Source organism: Staurois parvus, unplaced genomic scaffold (assembly GCF_062004578.1).
Source record: "Staurois parvus isolate SC_StPar_1 unplaced genomic scaffold, SC_StPar_1.0 ptg001463l, whole genome shotgun sequence".
NCBI lineage: Eukaryota > Metazoa > Chordata > Amphibia > Anura > Ranidae > Staurois > Staurois parvus.
The window spans coordinates 385619-410000 of record NW_028319259.1 but is presented as its reverse complement, the minus strand read 5'-3'; the positions used below and the strand labels follow the sequence as shown (position 1 = coordinate 410000).

Here is a 24382-nt window from a genome sequence, read left to right as displayed (position 1 = left end):
CATAAGATGATTCCTACTTATTCGGGTCGGATGGCGGCGGATCCATCAGAATCTCTGAATCCTAACATGACGGATGAATCCAAAATTAATTTTGTTCTGTTCGTTACTCCCGTCCATATCATCCAATCCGCTCATTCTATTTCTCTCTGTGGGTTGGACTAGCGGGGGTGCATACTGTAAGTCATCTCCAGAAATAATGAATTAACATTGTCATGGAAACCACCATGTGTTGGGCTCTTGGAGGGGCCCTGGGGGCCAGCCTCCTTCCCACCAACTATGGACCCAGGACTAAGGAGACCCCTTCCTGGGGTTACAAGGGACCTTTCCCCCACAGGGGTTCTATCACTCCCCTGGGTACCTGGCTGGGATTTCTTTGCTAAAAGCAAGCATTCAGCTGCATGAAATCGATTCATTCAGGTTTTTTGTTGCGATTAGCTGTGATTGGCCCAGTCTGTACATGTGAGCACTATGACCAATCACAGCTAGTGACACCATTGTATACAATGGATGGCATGAAAGGAAGCCATCCATTGTTTAAAAGTGTCATGTGACCTGCTGTGATTGGCCACAGCAGGTCACATGATACTGGCAAGGGGCCGGTACACAGCCGGTGAAAGATCTCGCCAAAGCGCGCCCAGAAAGGACATCATATGATGCTAACCCGGATCGACAAGAGTCCCGCTCAACTGTCATTTTGCTATTGGCCAAGCGGGAACAGGTTAACCACTCGCCTATGGGGCACTTCTACCCCCTCCCTGCCTACAGGGCACTTCTACCCCCTTCCTGCCTACAGGACACTTCTACCCCCTTCCTGCTTACAGGGCCCTTCTACCCCCTTCCTGCTTACAGGGCCCTTCTACCCCCTTCCTGCCTACAGGGCACCTCTACAACTTTCCTGCCTACAGGACACTTCTACCCCCTTCCTGCTTACAGGACACTTCTACCCCCTTCCTGCCTATCGGGCACCTCTACCCCCTTCCTGCCTACCGGGCACCTCTACCCCCTTCCTGCCTCCCAGGCACCTCTACCCCCTTCCTGCCTACCGGGCACCTCTACCCCCTTCCTGCCTCCCAGGCACTGTCACCCCCTTCCTGCCTACCAGGCACTTCTACCACCTTCCTGCCTACCGGGCACCTCTACCCCCTTCCTGCCTCCCGGGCACTTCTACCCCCTTCCTGCCTACAGGGCACTTCTACCCCCTTCCTGCCTACCGGGCACTTCTACCCCCTTCCTGCCTACCGGGCACTTCTACCCTCTTCCTGCCTACAGGGCACTTCTACCCCCTTCCTGCCTACCGGGCACTTCTACCCCCTTCCTGCCTACCAGGCACTGTCACCCCCTTCCTGCCTACCAGGCACTTCTACCCCCTTCCTGCCTACCGGGCACTGCCCCCCCTTTCTGCCCACTGGGCACTGTCACCCCTCACCTACCAGGCACTGTCACCCCCCCTTCCTGTCTACCGGGCACTGCCCCCCCTTCCTGCCTACCGGGCACTTCTACCCCCTTCCTGCCTACAGGGCACTGCCCCCCCCCTTCCTGCCCACCGGGCACTGTCACCCCTCGCCTACCAGGCACTGTCACCCCCCTTCCTGCAGATCAGTTCCAGTAATTGCTCCCCCAGCCACACTGATCACCATCTCTGTGTTCATTCAGGAAAGGAAGGGGCTGGTAAATTCCTGGAACCGATCCCCTGTATGTCTCTCTCTGCAGCAGCTGAAAGCCAGAGGAGAGGGGGAGAGGAGAAGAAGATGACTTTCAGCTGCTGCAGAGAGAGCCATACAGGGGATCAGTTTCAGTAATTGCCCCACCACCACCGTGCCGATCACTCTCCCTGCCCATATCCAATTCACCCATCTGCCTGGGCTCCCCTGCTGGCCCGGGCCCCATACAGGAGGACTGGTTCTACCCTCTTATCCACGGCCCTGGGGAGCGCTCAGCAATGGCTGTGAATTCCAGGAGCAGTGACATCACCCATAGGCTCCCATAGCCCAGCCATTGGCGACATCTTTTATCTCTTCAGCCAGAGCTGAGGCATCATGAGCCTGGAGGGGGGCAGATTCAAAATAGAGAAGTATATCTTTTTTATGCAGGTGAGGCAAGATAGGTCAGAGGAGGGGGAGGGGGAGGGAACATTTTCAAGAAAACTTGGACTTGGTCTTTTCTTCTACTTTAGAGCAAGCTCCAATGGCAGCGTGTTGGTGGCCCTCTCCACCTTGAAGTCACTATACGGAAACAGATAATAAAAATGGCAGAACGATCTTGTATATCCAGGAGAGACGCTGCCGAGTTAATGCTGCAGAATTGTAAATTCTTTGGGACAAGAAGTTCTGAACATGAAGTACTGCAACGCCTGGAGCTGCAAAGCCCTTACAGTCCAGATCAATCATGGCAGCTCTGGGAAGATTTAAACGCACCATTTACAGCCGGCTCAGCTTTCGGAACACCTTGTAGAATCCATCTCATGAAAGGTATTTAAGCCATTTGTATTTCTGTATTTCTGTCTGACAAAGATTATAGAGCTCCAGTAACTATATACAGACATACAACCTGTATTAAAGGAGAGGTCCCAACGGGACGCATATTGTATGAAAGAAAGAGGCCGTCCATAGCCATGACTAATAACGGGACCAACTCATGGAAAGAGAGGGAAATCTCATTGTAGGCCTCCCCTAGACATGTCAGCTATCGGAATCCGAAAAGCCAAAATAAAACCAACCAATAAAACATATGAAAGAAGTGCAAACTCCAGCCAAAGTTTTGTTTAGTTCCATAAACGTTGGGAAGGACTAGAACCTCATCTATAACCACACAGCTATACATCACTCTAATACAGGTCTGCAACATTCTGCAGCACAAGGGGATACATTAGACTGGCTGCCCCCATACATCTCTCTTCTATAAGTCTCCCAACACTCTATAACACAAGGGGGGGGTACATTAGACTGGCTGCCCCCATACGTCTCTCTTCTATAAGTCTCCCGACACTCTATAACACAAGGGGGGGTACATTAGACTGGCTGCCCCCATACGTCCCTCTTCTATAAGTCTCCCAACACTCTATAACATAAGGGGGGGGTACATTAGACTGGCTGCCCCCATACATCTCTCTTCTATAAGTCTCCCGACACTCTATAACACAAGGGGGGGGGGGGTATATTAGACTGGCTGCCCCCATACGTCTCTCTTCTATAAGTCTCCCGACACTCTATAACACAAGGGGGGGGGGGTACATTAGACTGGCTGCCCCCATACATCTCTCTTCTATAAGTCTCCCGACACTCTATAACACAAGGGGGAGGTACATTAGACTGGCTGCCCCCATACGTCTCTCTTCTATAAGTCTCCCAACACTCTATAACACAAGGGGGGGTACATTAGACTGGCTGCCCCCATACGTCTCTCTTCTATAAGTCTCCCAACACTCTATAACACAAGGGGGGGTACATTAGACTGGCTGCCCCCATACGTCTCTCTTCTATAAGTCTCCCAACACTCTGTAAAACAAGGGGGTACATTAGTCTGGCCGCCCCCATACGTCTCTCTTCTATAAGTCTCCCAACACTCTATAACACGGGGGGGGGGGTACATTAGACTGGCTGCCCCCATACGTCTCTCTTCCATAAGTCTCCCGACACTCTATAACACAAGGGGGGGTACATTAGACTGGCTGCCCCCATACGTCTCTCTTCTATAAGTCTCCCGACACTCTATAACACAAGGAGGGGTACATTAGACTGGCCGCCCCCATACGTCTCTCTTCTATATGTCTCCTGACACTCTATAACACAAGGGGGGGTACATTAGACTGGCCGCCCCCATACGTCTCTCTTCTATAAGTCTCCCAACACTCTATAACACAAGGGGGGGGTACATTAGACTGGCTGCCCCCATACGTCTCTCTTCTATAAGTCTCCCGACACTCTATAACACAAGGGGGGGGGGGGTACATTAGACTGGCTGCCCCCATACGTCTCTCTTCTATAAGTCTCCCGACACTCTATAACACAAGGGGGGGTACATTAGACTGGCTGCCCCCATACGTCTCTCTTCTATTAATCTTCCGACATTCTATAACACAAGGGGGGGTACATTAGACTGGCTGCCCCCATACGTCTCTCTTCTATTAATCTCCTGACACTCTATAACACAAGGGGGGGTACATTAGACTGGCTGCCCCCATACAGTTCTCTTCTAGTTGCCAGAAAGAAGCCTTTACTGTGCCAATGCCACAACAAAAGCCCAGTGAAGCGTGTCAAGGTGTTGTCCATCATTTCTCAATGGCTGCAGGAATGCAGACAGAGAGAAGGAGAAATGATTCCTCTTACAGCCTTTATGGGTGTAAAAGTAATCAGTGTAAAAAAAAAAATCTTCATCACCCCCCACAAGCAGTACAGTGTCACCATGGTGACACCGCACTGCTAACGTGACAGTATGTAAAAAAAACAAAACAAACCCATAAATAATAATAATATATAAAAAAACAAATGTCAAAAAAATGTTTGAAAAATTATAATTTTTGGTTATAAACTAATTTGGGTTATTTTGTTTTTACTAAAAAGATAGCCGAATACATTTTGGCCGAGATTTATGAAGAAAGATTATTTATTTGCAAAATTTTATAAGAAAAACGCTTTTTCCCAAAATATTTGGACTTTTTCACTTATATAGCAAAAAAAAAATAAAAATCCCAGCGGTGAATAAATGCCACCAAAATAAAGTTTTATCTGTCTCAAAAAAATGCTAACAATTTAATATGGGTACAGTGTTGCATGACCGCGCAATTGTCATGAAAGCTTAAAATTGGCCTGGACAGGAAGGCGGTGAAAGTGTCCGGACTGAAAGGGGGGAAAGTGTCTGGACTGGAAGGGGGGGAAGTGTCCGGACTGGAAGGGGGGGAAAGTGTCCGGACTGGAAGGGGGGGAAAGTGTCCGGACTGGAAGGGGGGGAAAGTGTCCGGACTGGAAGGGGAGAAAGTGTCCGGACTGGAAGGGGGGGAAAGTGTCCGGACTGGAAGGGGGGGAAAGTGTCCGGACTGGAAGGGGGTGAAAGTGTCTGGACTGGAAGGGGGTGAAAGTCTCTGGACTGGAAGGGGGTGAAAGTCTCTGGACTGGAAGGGGGTGAAAGTCTCCAGGCTGGAAGGGGGGGAAAGTGTCCAGACTGGAAGGGGGGAAAGTGTCCGGACTGGAAGGGGGTGAAAGTGTCCAGACTGGAAGGGGGGAAAGTGTCCGGACTGGAAGGGGGTGAAAGTCTCCGGACTGGAAGGGGGTGAAAGTCTCCGGACTGGAATGGGGTGAAAGTGTCCGGACTGGAAGGGGGTGAAAGTGTCCGGACTGGAAGGGGGGAAAGTGTCCGGACTGGAAGGGGAAGAAAGTGTCCGGACTGGAGGGGGGTGAAAGTGTCCGGACAGGAAGGGGGTGAAAGTGTCCGGACTGGAAGAGAGGGAAAGTGTCCGGACTGGAAGGGGGTGAAAGTGTCCGGACTGGAAGGGGAGAAAGTGTCCGGACTGGAAGGGGGTGAAAGTGTCCGGACTGGAAGGGGGGGAAAGTGTCCGGACTGGAAGGGGGGGAAAGTGTCCGGACTGGAAGGGGGGAAAGTGTCCGGACTAGAAGGGGGGGAAAGTGTCCGGACTGGAAGGGGGGAAAGTGTCCGGACTGGAAGGGGGGGAAAGTGTCCGGACTGGAAGGGGGGGAAAGTGTCCGGACTGGAAGGGGGGGAAGTGTCCGGACTGGAAGGGGGGGAAAGTGTCCGGACTGGAAGGGGGTGAAAGTGTCCGGACTGGAAGGGGGGGAAGTGTCCGGACTAGAAGGGGGGGAAAGTGTCCGGACTGGAAGGGGGGAAAGTGTCCGGACTGGAAGGGGAGAAAGTGTCCGGACTGGAAGGGGGGGAAAGTGTCCGGACTGGAAGGGGGGAAAGTGTCCGGACTTGAAGGGGGGGAAAGTGTCCGGACTGGAAGGGGGGGAAAGTGTCCGGACTGGAAGGGGGGGGAAAGTGTCCGGACTGGAAGGGGGGGGAAAGTGTCCGGACTGGAAGGGGGGGAAAGTGTCCGGACTGGAAGGGGAGATAGTGTCCGGACTGGAAGGGGGGGAAAGTGTCCGGACTGGAAGGGGGGAAAGTCTCCGGACTTGAAGGGGGGGAAAGTGTCCGGACTGGAAGGGGGGAAAGTGTCCGGACTGGAAGGGGGTGAAAAAGAAATCAAAAGGTCACAGGAAGTCAAAGGGTAAGAAAAGAAAAAAGTAAAAAACAAATCACATAAAAGAAAGGAAACAAATAATCCGTTTGTGCAGTTTGATCAGAGGAATATACGGGGCAGAGGAATATACAGCGCAGAGGAATATACGGGGCAGAGGAATATACGGGGCAGAGGAATATACGAGGCAGAGGAATATACGGGGCAGAGGAATATACGAGGCAGAGGAATATACGGGGCAGAGGAATATATGGGGCAGAGGAATATACGAGGCAGAGGAATATACGGGGCAGAGGAATATACGAGGCAGAGGAATATACGGGGCAGAGGAATATATGGGGCAGAGGAATATACGAGGCAGAGGAATATACAGGGCAGAGGAATATACGGGGCAGAGGAATATACGGGGCAGAGGAATATATACGGGGCAGATGAATATACGGGGCAGAGGAATATACAGGGCAGAGGAATATACGGGGCAGAGGAATATATACGGGGCAGAGGAATATACGGGGCAGAGGAATATACAGGGCAGAGGAATATACGGGGCAGAGGAATATACAGGGCAGAGGAATATACGGGGCAGAGGAATATACGGGGCAGAGGAATATACGGGGCAGAGGAATATACGGGGCAGAGGAATATACGGGGCAGAGGAATATACGGGGCAGAGGAATATACGGGAATGCAGCGTGACCTCCTATGTGGAAATATACTTCTGCTGCATAAAAGCAATAAAACGAGTCCATTTCAAATACCGACAATCAGTGTGAAATTCGTGCTGATTCAGCTCAAAGTAAAGGCATTAATATGCATTATATTCTAAAAATGACATTAAGTGGAATTCACTGCAGGAGAGGATATGTTCGACCTTTCATCCGGACTTGTCTGCAGGATCTCATTACGAGGATATTGTGTGCATTTCATTAGGCGAGGAGTGCAACCGTTCAGCAGTTGTCTGATTGGTCTACCTCGATGATGGCACAATCTGATTGTTGGCTGTGGTATCGTAAACTTGGCACATCACCACCGATTGCACACTGATAGTGTCTCGGCTAACACGACCAGTTTACAGCCTGCTCCGGTCCGGTCACAAGATCTCCCATGTCAGCCAGTAGCAGCTGCAGTGGATAAGAGGGAGTGCCAACGAAGAATGAGCCAAAGCAGCCCATGGGTTACATAGCTGGTGGTTGACTAAAGACACCAGTCTAACCATTCCAACCTGTGTGTGTGTTTCTGTCACTACCATTTCCCATATCCCTGTATATTGCGTTCACTAAGATGACACCACCACCTGTGGAAGAGAGTTCCACATCCTTATAGCTCTGACACCCCTTATGCAGTTTAGGGTTAAACCGCTTCTCCTCCAACTTCACTGAGTGGTGACGTGTCCTCTTAAGCGTCCTGAGACTAAATAGTTTCCACCCCATGCTAGAATCATCATTGAGATACTTGTATATCCATATCATATCCCCTCTTAAGTGTCTCTTCTCCAGCGAGAATACGTTTAATGCTTGTAGTCATTCCTCATAACTGAGATCCTCCATCCCCCGTAACTGAGCTCCTCAATCCCTTATAACTGAGCTCCTCCATCCCCCACAACTGAGCTCTTCTATCCTCCATAGTAAATAGGTTCTCCATCCCCTATAACTGAGGTCTTCCATCCCACATAACTGAGGTCATCCATTCCCCATAACTGAGATCTTCCTTCCCCATAACTGAGATCCTCCTTCCCCCATAACTGAGATCCTCCTTCCCCCATAACTGAGATCCTTCGTCCACCATAACTGACATCTTCCATCACCCTTAACTGAGCTCCTCTATCCCCCATAACTGCGGTTCTCCATCCCCCCATAACTGAGATCCTCCATCCCTCATACGTGAGAGCCTCCTTCCCCCATAACTGAGAGCCTCCTTCCCCCATAACCGAGATCCTCCATCACCCATAACTGAGATCCTCTCCTCCATCCCTCACAACTGAGATCCTCCATCCCCATAACTGAGATCCTCCATCCCCATAACTGAGATCCTCCATTCCCCATAACTGAGGTCCCCCATCCCCATAACTGAGATCCTCCATTCCCCATAACTGAGGTTCTCCATCCCCCATAACTGAAGTCCTTCATCCCCCATACCTGAGGTCCTTCATCCCCTATACCCGAGGTCCTCCTTCCCCATAATGGAGGCCCTCCATCCAAAATAACTGAGCTCCGCAATTCCCCATAACCTAGATCCTCCATCCCCCATAACTGAGCTCCTCTATTCCCCATAACTTAGGTCCTCAATCCCCCATAACTGAGATCTTCCTGCCCCTTTATTATTTGCTGCTCTTCTCTGGACTCTCTACAGTTCAAGCATGTCCTTCCTAAAGACTGGTGACCAGAGTTGGACGGCATACTCAAGATGTGGCCAAACCAGAGTTTTGAAAAGTGGTAGAATTATAGTTTTTTCTCTTGAGTAACATCACTACTCCCAGCATTCACATCAGTGTTGAGCATTACCTCCTCTCACTGGCTGACAAGATGGACCACATGACTGGACCAAAGAGGTCTTAAGAAAGAAAAATATATACAGTATGTCAAGCAAACAATACTGTAAGTTACTACTTATCCACCTTCTAAATGCTGCAAAGCCTTACATACCAAGTACACGGAAATAACAAACCCCACCTACAGTTTGCCAGAGTGAATGATATACAGGGCATGGAACACCTTACTTCTGCCCTCAGGGAAGAATCAGGAGCTCATACGGCTGCGTGCATTTATTGGGAACAATTATGAATTTCACCTGAATACTTGAGAGGCTCTCTTCTCTCTGCTGACTGTTCTTTTGGGTTGCCACACTTTTTCCTTATACCTTTGGTATGAGTATGCTTCCGAAACCCCATGCCCTGTATCCATGTTCTGCCCTTCTTAGACACTAGTGACACCCAACCCTTAACCCCTATACAAAAATCTAATGAAAATTGCTGATCACCCGGTTTGTGGACATACCCATGGGTATCCCCTTCCCTGGGTGCTAAGGTGGTATATACAGTATGTTATGGTACATTATGCATTAATACATATATTCTGAATTGCTTCTATGTATTATTATGTACTCATTCCGGATATTAGGTGCCCTGTAACCTCAGCCAATGCTTTGAGTATTGTGTAGAACTACCCCCGTATAGTTGGCTCTCCCCTAATAGTAAAGAAGCTGTCCGTCCCCACAAGTACCGGTCCTTACACATCAGGTTCAATAACTCAGTCTATGGGATGTCTTCTTGATATTTATTGCTTGAAGAACTTTAAACAGGAGAGGGGTTAGGGCATGGGATACTCCAAAACGCTGCACAGTAAACTGGAGGACACTCTTCTCTAGGCTCACGCTCCAGGATTCTGCTGAGGATGGGAAATGGCCAGTACTCTGAGACCCTATGAGAGCCATATTAGTTCATAGCTACCTCTGGCACCTACCTCCCAAAAATGCTCAGTCACCAGGGATCGCCACTCAGAGTCATTGCTCACAAGTCTCCAGGACAGCTGCACACCTTCCAGCTTCCTTCAGACATGGTCCAGTAAGGAAGACAATCCTTCCCCAGATCAGATCCCTTGTGGTGAAGTCCTGCAGCCAGCCCCTCCAAATATATTGCTTGAGGTTATCATCTATGCCACAGCGGAGGTCTCCAAAATCAGCTACACGGTCCACAGGTTGCCTCAGAGGGGCAGCAGCACCCCCCCCCCCAAGGTTTGGAACCCCCCTGGGGAGGAAAGAACAATCTCTCCAGGTCTCTAGACCATTTATCACCTCTCAAACCACCTTCTGGACACTTCCCTCCAGGGATTGGTCAGGCCATGATAAATATTCAGGCTGGTCATTTGAATCTCCCCGTGACAGACCCAACCGGAACAGGGGCTTTTGGAGGGGACTGCAGGCTAGCCTCTTTCCTACTGACCATGGCCCTGGCATCTTTGGTGTGTTCCTGGGGGGACCTTTGGAGCAATTTACTTTGGATTCAAGTTTAGGTCCCCCCAGGCACACACCAAAGAGTACAGCCCCCTCAGATGCCAGGGCCATGGTCAGTAGGCAAGAGGCTAGCTTGCAGTCCCCTCCAAAAGCCCTGTCCTGGTTGGGTCTTTCACACTACCTTCCAACTTCTTCCACAGGACGTGGGAAGCAATCAAACTCCCTGCCTTTGAGACCCTGAACAGACCAGAGCAAACAATCAGCACTTCCTTGACAACAGAAGGAGCCAAGAACTAGATTTGCCTAGCATCCCACACTAGGAGGGTGCTACGTCCGGCAAAAACCTGCAAATACAGGGGAAAAAAAACAAAAATTGGAACCATCATTCATACCTGTATACTTATTGACTCCGGCTTCGGCCGCCACATTGGAGAGGACCAGGACTCCCCTCGACACATCACTGGCGGCCTCATCAAGTTCAATCAAAGCGTGGGGGCCCACTCTCCGATCGGCATAGTTTGCGATGTAGATGGAGTATCTTCCCGTACCCTACAAGGAGGAGCAGAAAGAGATGACATTGTAGGAACGGTTTAATATAAAAATATAAAAAAAAAGACGGGTCCAAGTCTTCTCAGAGTCATAGATTACCGCTGAGCGACGATCACTTCGCATTAGGAGCGTTATTAACACAAGCAATAACCCAACATTTACCGCCCCGGGCTCTGCCAGCATCCTATGGCAGGAAATGAGGGGAGAAGGAGAAGACATCTTTCTTCATTCCAATTTCATTTTTCATCATTAACGATAAAACATTTTAACGGCTTTAATTCGGGAAAAAAAAAAAGATCACCAGCGAATTTACATCTGTGTGTATACGATGCTTCCTGAGCTGCAATATTACCGGCTCTACGGCGAAGAATTTACTGATAATACAAACTGCATTGTAGGTAATTGCTAGTTTCTTCAATTCCTGTCCCAGGCTCACACATTATAGGAACATTCCTTTTTTTCAGATGTAGCACCCACCTAGATAGGTCAGGTACATTTAGCTCTTTTTGGCTCCCCTGTGATTGGTGGAGCAGTTTGGGATTGCTTTAGGCTGCTCTGGGTCTAGCTGGCTGCAGGTTCGACTGCTTCCCCCTGCCTTCGGGAGGATTCTGGAATGTAGTGGGCTGGAAGAGGCAAACCCACAGCCTGAATATTTAAATGGTCTTGGCCAATCGTTAGGGGAGGATGCCTAGCAGGTGGCTGGGGAGCACATAAATAGTCGGGGGCCTGAGTCAGCCCAGTTCTTGTCTAGGGGGAGAAGTTCCCAGCCTGAGGGGCCACTGCCCTCCTGGGCAGCCCAGCTGTAATTTTACATGTACTCATGGAGGTCCCAGCTTTGCTAGAGTTGGGGGACCTGTCTTGCTGAAAACTTGCTGGAACCAGGGGCGGACTGACCATTCGAGCACTCAGGCACTGCCCGAGGGCCCAGGGTAAGTAGGGGGCCCCATGAGATGCCCCTGGTACCTTTCATTGGCTTTTTCATAGTCTTTTTTGGGTGTGGGTGAGGACACAGGGGCCCCATGATCCCCTATTGCCCAGGGGCCCCATGAGTTGTCAGTCTGCCCCTGGCTGGAACTGATTAAGGCTAGGTTCACATCCATGCAAGCTGCAGTTGATGCTTTTTCTGGCGTGTTTTGCATTTTTGAACATACGTTTTGCAAGTTTTTTTGGCGAATAGGAAAATATAACAGCTCTGTTCATGTAGTGCAAATCCGATGCAACTTTGATGCAACTTTACAGTCTCTGGCACTCAAATAGCACTGAAGTTACATAGTTAGTCTGGCTGAAAAAAGACAAAAGTCCATCCAGTTCAACCATTAAAAAAAAAAAAAAGTTATAATCCGACACCCACAGCTGATCCAGAGGAAGGCAAAAAAAATCCCAGCAAAGCACGATCCAATTTACTCCTGCAGGGGAAAAAATTCCTTCCTGATCCCCCGAGAGGCAATCGGATATTCCCTGGATCAATATTCGGATATTCCCTGGATCAATAATCGGATATTCCCGGGATCAATATTCGGATATTCCCTGGATCAATAATCGGATATTCCCTGGATCAATATTCGGATATTCCCGGGATCAATAATCGGATATTCCCGGGATCAATATTCGGATATTCCCTGGATCAATAATCGGATATTCCCTGGATCAATAATCGGATATTCCCGGGATCAATAATCGGATATTCCCTGGATCAATAATCGGATATTCCCTGGATCAATATTCGGATATTCCCGGGATCAATAATCGGATATTCCCTGGATCAATAATCGGATATTCCCTGGATCAATATTCGGATATTCCCGGGATCAATAATCGGATATTCCCTGGATCAATAATCGGATATTCCCGGGATCAATAATCGGATATTCCCGGGATCAATAATCGGATATTCCCTGGATCACCTTTCCCTATAAATGTTATATCCAGTTATATTCTGTGTATCCAAGAAAGGATCCAGGACTTTCCTACAGCAATCCACTGAGCTGGCCACACCCACCTCTGGAGGGAGTCTATTCCACATTCTCACAGCTCTTACTGTGAAGAAACCTTTCCGTGTTTGGAGATGACATTTATTTTCCTCCAGACGTAAAGCCGCATTGAAGTAGTGCAGGAACCTTTACGTGACGAAAGTCACCTTTTTTCGGCTAATAGGAAAGTATCCCAGTCCTGTCCATGTGGTGCGATTTTGATGTGACTTTGATACAACTTTACACTCTCTGGCACTCAAGTAGCATCAAAGTCACAAAGTCGCATCAAAGTAGTGCAGGAACCTTTATGTTTCCAAAGTAGCATGGTAGGGTTAGGGAAAATGTTAGGGTTAGGATTAAAGGTTAGTGTTAGGGCTAAGTGTAGGGTTAGGGTTAAGGGTTAGTGTTAGGGTTAAATGTAAGGTTAGGGTTAAGGGCTAGTGTTAGGGTTAGAGGTAAGGGCTAGTGTTAGGACTAAATGTAGGGTTAGTGTTAAGGGCTAGTGATAGGGTTAAATGTTAGGGTTAAGTATAGGGTTAGGAGTAATGGCTAGGGATATGGTTAAATGTTAGGGTTAGAGGTAAGGGCTAGTGTTAGGATTAAGTGTTAGGGTTAGGATTAAGGGCTAGTTTTAAGGTTAAGGGCTAGTGTTAGGGTTAAATGTTAGGGTTAGCGGTAAGGGCTAGTGTTAGGGTTAAATGAAGGGTTAGCGGTAAGGTCTAGTGTTAGGGTTAAATGAAGGGTTAGAGGTAAGGTCTAGTGTTAGGGTTAAATGAAGGGTTAGAGGTAAGGTCTAGTGTTAGGGTTAAATGTTAGGGTTAGCGGTAAGGGCTAGTGTTAGGGTTAAATGAAGGGTTAGCGGTAAGGTCTAGTGTTAGGGTTAAATGAAGGGTTAGCGGTAAGGTCTAGTGTTAGGGTTAAGTGTTAGGGTTAGCGGTAAGGGCTAGTGTTAGGGTTAAATGAAGGGTTAGCGGTAAGGTCTAGTGTTAGGGTTAAATGAAGGGTTAGAGGTAAGGTCTAGTGTTAGGGTTAAATGAAGGGTTAGAGGTAAGGTCTAGTGTTAGGGTTAAATGAAGGGTTAGAGGTAAGGTCTAGTGTTATGGTTAAATGAAGGGTTATTGGTAAGGTCTAGTGTTAGGGTTAAATGAAGGGTTAGAGGTAAGGGCTAGTGTTAGGGTTAAATGTTAGGGTTAGGATTAAGGGCTAGTGTTAGGGTTAAATGAAGGGTTAGAGGTAAGGGCTAGTGTTAGGGTTAAGTGTTAGGGTTAGCGGTAAGGGCTAGTGTTAGGGTTAAATGTTAGGGTTAGGATTAAGGGCTAGTGTTAGGGTTAAATGTTAGGGTTAGGATTAAAGGTAAACATTAAGATCAGCATTCTCCCCTTAACAATTACCACTAACCCTAACAACTACTGCTAACCCGATCTCTCACCCCAACCCTCGCCCTTAACCCTAACCTACATCTTTGGGCACAAAGGTTCCTGCACTACTTTGATGCGACTTGAGTGCCACAGGGTGTAAAGTTGCATCAAAGTCTCACTACACCAGCAGAACCATCCTACGCAACTATCAGCTACAAACCATGCGACTTCGGACACATAAAAGGTTCCTGCACTACTTTGATGCGACTGTAGTGCAAGTGAGTGTAAAGTCGCCTGGAAGTCTCACTGCAGGACCAGAACTCTCAGACTTCCCTATTAGCCAGAAATAAAATATTGCAAAACATATAAAAAAAAAGGCAACACTTGAGGTTTTGGTGCCACTGAAGTCTATGACATGCCATATGCAAGGAGAATGAGGTTGGAGCTCCATTCAGACACCTACACCTGTTTTCAGAGACTTATTTTGAGTACTCCAATGCCGGATTCGGGCCCCAATGTACAGGGAGAAGGACCACCCATTGCTACTGCTGAAAGGACCCATGACATCACTGGACTGGGCTAAAGACTGCAACAAAATAGCAAGAAAATATCGTCTGTATATCTTGATGATTACACCATAGAAGGAAGTTCACCTAATTATCCTGCCTCTACAGATACCTTGGTGGTCATTATATTATACGCGCATTATCCATGCGCTTCGGGTGAGTGCACACTTTAACTATTGGTTGGTGTCACGAGTCTATCTGCTGCTGACTTCACTATCCTGGGATTTTATACATTTGAACTTTATTAGCGGACTTATTTATACATTTTTACATTCTTACAGGTTACCCTTTTATTGGTAATTTTATTGATTATTTATCATTCAGCGCTACACCCACATTTTATTGATTCCATTGAAGGTTTTATCTTGGTACCTTTTGGTGTTTTAGCAGCTGCTTTTACAGGAGCGCTCACTATCTTCCATACTATAATATGCAATCTGCTGAGGGGAAAAAAGTCTCTGACCCTTTCCAAAAAAAAACGCACCTGTTTGAAATGCACAGATGTGAACTAGACCCCGAGGACTGTACTGCGTTTCTGCAGAATGCATTTAAAAAGCGCATCGGTGTGAAGCAAGGCTACGGGATTTCACTCAGGATCTGGAGTTTATGGGAGAAATGTCTGCCTGACATTGGAAGTATCCAGGGACACTGTGAGTAGTGATGGGCCGAACCGCCCCCCCCCCCCGCTTGATTCACGGTCAAACATAACGAAGGTTCAACCATGAACAGAGGGGACACTTCACTTACCGCATCTGAGTCTGAGACCGCACTGCTACTAAAACATTCTTTATTGTTTCATCTGTCAGCCGGGTTCCCCGCTGACAACTGAATGTAAAAAGAATTGTCGGCATTGTCCGGCAATTTAAAAAAAAATGTGGGGTTCCCCCTCCCATCCATACCAAGCCCTTCGGGTCTGGTATGGATTTTGAGGGGAACCCCCATGCCACTTTTTTTTTAAAATGGCGTGAGCAGGGGCGGACTGACAACTCATGGGGCCCCCGGGCAATAGGGGATCATGGGGCCCGTGTCCTCGCCCAAAGTCAAACCACACCCAAAAAAGCCTATGAAAGGTACCAGGGGCATCTCATGGGGCCCCCTAATGACCCTGGGTGTGAGGGTCTCCCCCAAAATCTAGACCAGACCCTTATTCGAGCATGCAGACCGACAGGTTAAGAAAGGGGAGGGACGAGCGAGAGCCCCCCCCTCTCAAGAACCGTACCAGGCCACATACCCTCAAAATGGGGGGGTGCTTTGGGGCAGGGTAGCTCCCCCCCAAAACACCTTGTCCCCATGTTGATGGGGACAAGAGCCTCTTTCCCACAACCATGGCCAGTGGTTGTGGGGGTCTGCTAGCGGGGGGGCTTATTGGAATCTGGAATCTACATTTTTGGAATGCATTTACAAATAAATATATTTTTAAAAATATTTTTTTTAATATATATTCTTCAGTTTTTTTTTTAACATATAAAAACATATATTGTTACATATACTTCTAAATGCGTTCCAAAAATGTAGATTTGTATTTTTAAAATATTTTTCATATATTTTGTTATAAAAATGCATTTCAACATGCAGTATATATATATATATATATATATATATATATATATATATATTCAAAATATATTTAAATATATTTTGAAATATATTGAATACGGCCAAAATTGTAGTATATCAAATATATGTCAATATATTTGGGAAGAATATTTTTAACCACTTCAACTTTCCCCCCTTCCAGTCCGGACACTTTCCCCCCCTCTTCCAGTCCGGACACTTTCCCCCCCTTCCAGCCTGGACACTTCCCCCCCCCCTTCCAGTCCAGACACTTTCACCCCTTCCAGTCCGGACACTTTCCCCCCCCTTCCAGTCCAGACACTTTCCCCCCCTTCCAGCCCGGACACTTCCCCCCCTCCCTTCCAGTCCAGACACTTTCCCCCCCTTCCAGCCCGGACACTTTCACCCCCTTCCAGTCCGGACACTTTCCCCCCCTTCCAGCCCGGACACTTTCACCCCCTTCCAGTCCGGACACTTTCACCCCCTTCCAGTCTGGACACTTTCCCCCTCTTCCAGCCCGGACACTTTCACCTCCTTCCAGTCCGGACACTTTCACCCCTTCCAGTCCGGACACTTTCCCCCCCCTTCCAGTCCAGACACTTTCCCCCCCTTCCAGCCCGGACACTTCCCCCCCTCCCTTCCAGTCCAGACACTTTCCCCCCCTTCCAGCCCGGACACTTTCACCCCCTTCCAGTCCGGACACTTTCCCCCCCTTCCAGCCCGGACACTTTCACCCCCTTCCAGTCCGGACACTTTCACCCCCTTCCAGTCTGGACACTTTCCCCCTCTTCCAGCCCGGACACTTTCACCTCCTTCCAGTCCGGACACTTTCACCCCCTTCCAGTCCGGACACTTTCACCCCCTTCCAGTCCGGACACTTTCCCCCCCTTCCAGCCCGGACACTTCCCCCCCCCCCCTTCCAGTCCAGACACTTTCACCCCTTCCAGTCCGGACACTTTCCCCCCCCTTCCAGTCCAGACACTTTCCCCCCCTTCCAGCCCGGACACTTCCCCCCTCCCTTCCAGTCCAGACACTTTCCCCCCCTTCCAGCCCGGACACTTTCACCCCCTTCCAGTCCGGACACTTTCCCCCCCTTCCAGCCCGGACACTTTCACCCCCTTCCAGTCCGGACACTTTCACCCCCTTCCAGTCTGGACACTTTCCCCCTCTTCCAGCCCGGACACTTTCACCTCCTTCCAGTCCGGACACTTTCCCCCCCTTCCAGTCCGGACACTTTCCCCCCCTTCCAGTCCGGACACTTTCACCCCCTTCCAGTCCGGACACTTTCCCCCCCTTCCAGCCCGGACACTTCCCCCCCCCCCTTCCAGTCCAGACACTTTCACCCCCTTCCAGTCCGGACACTTTCCCCCCCTTCCAGCCCGGACACTTTTACCCCCTTCCAGTCCGGACACTTTCCCCCCCTTCCAGTCTGGACACTTTCCCCCTCTTTCAGCCCGGACACTTTCACCTCCTTCCAGTCCGGACACTTTCCCCCCCTTCCAGCCTGGACACTTTCACCTCCTTCCAGTCCGGACACTTTCACCTCCTTCCAGCCCGGACACTTTCACCCCCTTCCAGCCCGGACACTTTCACCCCCTTCCAGTCCGGACACTTTCCCCCTCTTCCAGTCCGGACACTTTCCCCCCCTTCCAGTCCGGACACTTTCCCCCTCTTCCAGTCCGGACACTTTCACCTCTTCCAGTCCGGACACTTTCACCCCTTCCAGTCCGGACACTTTGCCCCTCTTCCGGTCCGGACACTTTCCCCCCTTCCGGTCCGGACACTTTCCCCCCCTTCCGGTCCGGACACTTTCCCCCCTTCCGGTCCGGACACTTTCCCCCCTTCCGGTCCGGACACTTTCCCCCCTTCCGGTCCGGACACTTTCCCCCCTTCCGGTCCGGACACTTTCCCCCCTTCCGGTCCGGACACTTACCCCCCCTTCCAGTCCGGACACTTTCCCCCCTCCTTGCCCCTCAGGCCAATTTTCAGCTTTCAGCGCTATCACACTCTGAATGACAATTGGCGGTCATGCAACACTGTACCCATATGACATTTTTAGCATTTTTTGAGACAGATAAAGCTTTATTTTGGTGGTATTTATTCACCGCTGGGATTTTTATTTTTTTTGCTATATAAATGAAAAAGTCCAAAAATGTTGAAAGAAAAGTGTTTTTCTTACAAAATTTTGCAAATAAATAATATTTCATCATAAATCTCGGCCAAAATTTATTCCGTTATCTTTTTAGTAAAAAAAAAAAATAACCCAAATTAGTTTATAACCAAAAATTATAATTTTTAAACTTTTTTTTTACATTTGTATTTTATTTTTTTATATTATTCTTTGTTTGTTTTTTTTTTTACATACTGTCACTCTAGCAGTGTGGTGTCACATGGTGACACTGTACTACTTGTGGGGGGTGATGAAGATTTTTTTTTTGATTTTTTTTTTTTTTACACTGATTTCTTTTACACCCATAAAGGATGTAAGAGGAATCATTTCTCCTTCTCTCTGGCTGCATTCCTGCAGCCATTGAGAAATACTGTGTGAGCTGTGATTGGTCACAGCTTGTCATCACATGGTACAAGGCTGTTGTGAATAGCCCTGTACCATGTGATCTCTGTGATCATTCACGGATTTCACACGTAGTAAGCAATGATGTCAGAAGTGACATCTTGCTTACTACTCTGCACGTGATCACTGATTGGCCAATCAGTGATCACATGATCGGGACCTCACAAAGAGGTCCTGTACGACGATTGGTGTTCCACTGTGTCCGGAGGACACAGCGGGCACCGGAACGCGGTGCAGCACGCTCCCAGGGAGCACGCACAAGCAGGGGGCGGGGAGGCCGTTTATATATATGGGCCGGATGGGAGGTGGTTAAAATATATTTCAAATATATTTTTCTTCCATGTGGGTATGTTTTCGAGTTACACATTTATTCATGAAATTTAAGTTATGCTTGAAGAAGAAGAAGTAACAATATGAAGTGTATTTATGTCCATCCATTGAAACTGAAATGTAAATTTGTTTTCTGCCAATGAGGCTATAAGATCAGCCATAAGATTCTGACCACTGACAGGCGAAGTGAATACCATGGATTATCTCCTTACAATGGCATCTGAAAGTGGGTGGGATATGTTAGGCAGTGAGTGAACATGTTGTCCCTAAAGTTAATGTGAAGCAGAAAAAATGGACAAGTGTAAGGATTGGAGGGACTTTGACAAGGACCAAAATGTAGAGTCTAGATGACTGGGTCAGAGTAATTCCAAAACTGCATCTCTTGTGGGATGTTCCCGATTTGCAGTGGTCAGGGCCGACCAAAAGTGGTTCAAGGAAGGAGAGCTGGCCAACTAGTGACAGGGAAGGCTCATTAATGAAGGTGGGGAGGGAAGGCTCCTTGATGGAGGTGGGGGGGAATCATTCATGGAGGTGGGGAGGGAAGGCTCATTGATGGAGGTGGGGAGGGAAGGTTCATTGATGGAGGTGGGGGGAGTCTCATTGATGGAGGAGGGGGGTAAGGCTCATTGATGGAGGTGGGGAGGGAAGACTCATTGATGGAGGTGGGGGGAGGCTCATTGATGGAGGTGGGGAGGGAAGGCTCATTGATGGAGGTGGGGAGGGAAGGCTCATTGATGGAGGTGGGGGGAGGCTCAATGATGGAGGTCAGGGGAGGCTCATTGATGGAGGTGGGAAGGGAAGGCTACTTGATGAAGGTGGGGAGGGAAGGTTCATTGATGGAGGTGGGGGGAGTCTCATTGATGGAGGTGGGGAGGGAAGGCTCATTGATGGAGGTGGGGAGGGAAGGCTCATTGATGGAGGTGGGGGGAGGCTCAATGATGGAGGTGGGGGGAGGCTCATTGATGGAGGTGGGAAGGGAAGGCTACTTGATGAAGGTGGGGAGGGAAGGTTCATTGATGGAGGTGGGGGGAGTCTCATTGATGGAGGTGGGGGGTAAGGCTCATTGATGGAGGTGGGGAGGGAAGGCTCATTGATGGAGGTGGGGAGGGAAGGCTGGCCTGTGTAGTCCAATCCAATAGAACAGCTACACAGAGTGTCGCAGTTTGTTGTGTAATGGGGCTGTGTAGCTGCAGTCCGGTCAGAATGCTATTGCTGACCTGTATTCACAGCCGAAAGCACCTACACTGAGCATGTGAGCATCAGAACTGGACCACAGAGCAATGGAAGAAGGTGGCCTGGTCTGATGAATCATGGTTTCTTTTCCATCATGTGGATGGCCGGGTGGGTGTGCGTCACTTAGGGGAAGAGATAGAACCAGGATGCATTGTGGGAATAAGACGAGCTGGAGGAGGCAGTGTGATGTTGTGGGCAATGTTCTGCTGGGAAACCTTGGGTCCTGCCATTCATGTGGATGTTATGACATGTACCAGCTACCTAAACATTGTTGATGACCAAGCCCACCCCTTCCTGGAAACGGTATTCCCTGATGGCAGTGGCCTATTTCAGCAGCAAATGCCACACTTCAAAAATGGTTCAAGAATGGTTTGAGGAACACGTCAAGGCTCTGTCCTCAGCAGAGGTGTTAGGAGACCTGGCACCCCTGCCAGTACCTTGCATGGCCGCAGAAGTTCACATCAGCTCAAATTTGGCGCCAAACGGCCTTTATAAGGAAGCCCTTCACTACTCTCAGGTGCTGGTTGATCTCTGGTTCCCCAGTACCTTGTTCCTGTTCCTGTGCTATTGTGATCTGTGATTTCCTGATACTGACTCGGCTTGCTCTTGGACCTGTCTTCTCTGCTTAACCCCTGATCTGACCTAGGCTTGGCTAACGGATATTCCCTCTTGCTCCTCTGTGTATGATCTCGGCTATCCCATCTGCCTACATCAGCTCTGATCTCCACCTGGTACCTGACCTCAGCTGTGAACCAGCTATCCTGTGATCCTCTGTTTCCCGGAAGGGCTTGCATACCTTGCACAGGCACCACCTGTCTGCAGACCCCATCTCAGTGCATCAGCTGTGCTCCTGGGTGGACCACCAATGAGCACTCCTACAGGCGACCTGTGCTACTCTGGGCCTGACTCCTGCTGTCCCACTCTCAGGGAAGTCTGGAACTTAGCTGCAAGGGAAGCCCTCTCTCCACTGGCCTATAACACCAGGTACGTGATAGACAACAATGAGTTTGATGTGTTGACTTGGCTTCCTAATTCTCCAGATCTCAATCCAAATTAGCATTTGTGTAATGTGCTGGATAAACCAGTGCGATCCATGGAGGTCCCACCTCCCAATTTACAGGTCTTGAAGGATCTGCTACTGATGGCTTGGTGCCAGATACCACCGCATACCTTCAGATGTCTAGTAGAGTTCATGCCTTGACCGCTCAGAAAAGGGGGACCTACTCAGTATTAGGTGGTGGGAATAAAGATATGGCTGATCATTGTATTCTCAGCATATCGAATATGTGAAGGGAAAATGCTGTATTATAGACACTAGATGGTGCTGACCATCACAGGGAATAAGTACGCTCCCCTGCACCATCTATTGACCATATTGTTTAATATGACCGTGGGATTTGTTTAAGGCGGGTGTTGGCAACCCGCGGCTCCAGAGCCGCATGCGGCTCTTTTTCACCTTTGCTGCGGCTCTTCTGTGTGCCGGGCGCCCGCTCCCCTCCCTCCTCTCGGGCGGCCGCCCCAAAAGTCAGGACTCTGCAGCTAGCCCAGCAATGGGTAAACTATGGCCCGGTGGACCTTTTAATCCGGCCCGCGGAGCGTGGCAAACATTGGCTGTCAGGATGTAGGCGGGGCAGCGTGACAAACTCCTCTCCTCTCACAGTCCGCCCTGAAGACCGGAACGGCGTGGGAACACGGCGAGAGGAACACGCGGAGCAAAGGTAAGTGAATTGACACAGGGGGGGGCTTGGCTTACTACTTGCTACTTACTTACTACTACTATATGGGGGATGAATTACTATATGGGGGATGAATTACTATATGGGGAATGAATTACTATATGGGGGATGAATTACTATATGGGGGATGAATTACTATAGGGGGGATGAATTACTATATGGGGGATGAATTACTATGGGGGATGAATTACTATATGGGAGATGAATTACTATGGGGGATGAATTACTATATGGGGGATGAATTACTATGGTGGATGAATTACTATAGGGGGGATGAATTACTATATGGGGGATGAATTACTATAGGGGGGATGAATTACTATATGGGGGATGAATTACTATGGGGGATGAATTACTATATGGGGGATGAATTACTATATGGGGGATGAATTACTATATGGGGGATGAATTACTATGGGGGATGAATTACTATGGGGGATGAATTACCATGGGGGATGAATTACTATATGGGGGATGAATTACTATATGGGGGATGTATTACTATATAGGGGATGAATTACTATGGGGGATGAATTACTATATGGGGGATGAATTACTATATGGGGGATGAATTACTATGGGGGATAAATTACTATATGGGGGATGTATTACTATATGGGGGATGAATTACTATATGGGGGATGAATTACTATATGGGGGATGAATTACTATGGGGGATGAATTACTATATGGGGGATGAATTACTATATGGGGAATGAATTACTATATGGGGGATGAATTACTATATGGGGGATGAATTACTATGGGGGATGAATTACTATATGGGGGATGAATTACTATATGGGGGATGAATTACTATGGGGGATGAATTACTATATGGGGGATGAATTACTATGGGGGATGAATTACTATATGGGGGATGAATTACTATATGGGGGATGAATTACTATGGGGGATGAATTACTATGGGGGATGAATTACTATATGGGGGATGTATTTTCAGTTTTAAAAATGTGGCTCTCAAAATAAATTTCAATCGTGGTTTTGGCGAGATTTGGCTCAGTTGTAAAAAAAGGTTGCCCACCACTGGTTTAAGGGAACAGTTTAGAGAAGAACTGGAATTCTTTAATTCTGTTTGCAGGAAACTCCCCACTTCTTCTTCTTTGTAGTTTCAAGTCGACTGCTGCCAATAAAAGTAGTTGTTCACTGTCTACGTTTTGTACATATTTACCATTCTGTGGCTCCCAGTAGACTCGGCCTGATTCATAGATCTGTGCTAACTCTTCCGACGGCTCCAACAAATCTCTGTTTGCTGCTACATTTAAAATAACACCCACCCGTCATATGTTCTGTAGTCTACTCCTTCCAGTGTTTGTAGCGGCACAAGTCTAGTCTGACATCATTCATATACAGAAGCCGGCTTATGAGTGCGCATTGCTGGGAAATAAATGATGGAAGCCATCTGAAAGCTTTGTTAAAAATCGCTAAACGCAAAGCGAGTCGTGATCCGTTTACAACAAAAAGGTACAGCTGCCCTACTGATGGTACGTTCTACCCTTTCACTGCCACTCTTGGCTCTTGGTCATCACTGGTATGACGGTATTATCCAGGTCTGTTTTCTTATGCTCCTTGTTATATTCATATCTATAGCTATGTCCTAAGGATCTGTTCTTACCCTTTAAATGTCCTCCTCCTTTATTAGTACATTGGCAGAATTATAAAATGGCAGAAATTGCCCAAAGACGCCATAAATTTCCAGTGAAGTCTGAGTGTGCTGCTGTCTTTGTTATACCCTGACAATGGCGGCGTACAATGGAAGAGAAGGCTCCGGATTCTGCTCTTCTGTTCTGGAATTCGCCATCCCGTCGGTGCAGCTCACTTATCAGACTGAAGTCAGCGCAGTGAAAAATGAATTCTGATTCAGCATATTTGATTGTTTAGCGGTTCTTTCCTGATAGACGGTGAAGTAGAATGGGTTTCTCTGTGTTACAGCAATTTGTACATCATCACGGCTATTTGAGTTACCTTCAAATAAAAAGAATGTTACAAATTCTTGGGGGAACGATAAAGACTTGTACACAGATGTGGTCGGGAAATCTGTTGGGATTGTGTTTCCTCCTCTTCTATCCCAGTGATGTAAATCTACCGTAAACATAAATGTCATCCATCTTTATCCACTTGGGGCTTATGGGGTTGCCATCAGGCAAGAACAATGACACAATGTGGTGGAAATGTCCTATTGGCCTGTAGTGTCCCCTTCTAGCCGGAGTTTCAGGGCCCCACAATGGAAGGATGATGTGATTCTCACTTTCCCCTGCCAGTGACCACCTTGTCCTGGCACTGACTGCGAGACTGTTCGGGAGAGACAGTACAGGACATTAGTCTTCCCACCGGCTCTTAACGAAACCCAATTCTCTG

The 24382-nt window shown here is 48.4% G+C and overlaps 1 protein-coding gene across 1 annotated transcript in view; it reads right to left on the bottom strand.

Annotated features, from left to right (window-relative positions):
• Nucleotides 1-24382, bottom strand: part of CRTAC1 (cartilage acidic protein 1) — a 604943-nt gene that overhangs the window by 276304 nt on the left and 304257 nt on the right. The window contains exon 6 of the mRNA XM_089662389.1: nucleotides 10528-10684. Coding sequence (XP_089518515.1) covers nucleotides 10528-10684 — 157 coding nt within the window. The remainder of the gene's footprint in view (nucleotides 1-10527; nucleotides 10685-24382) is intronic.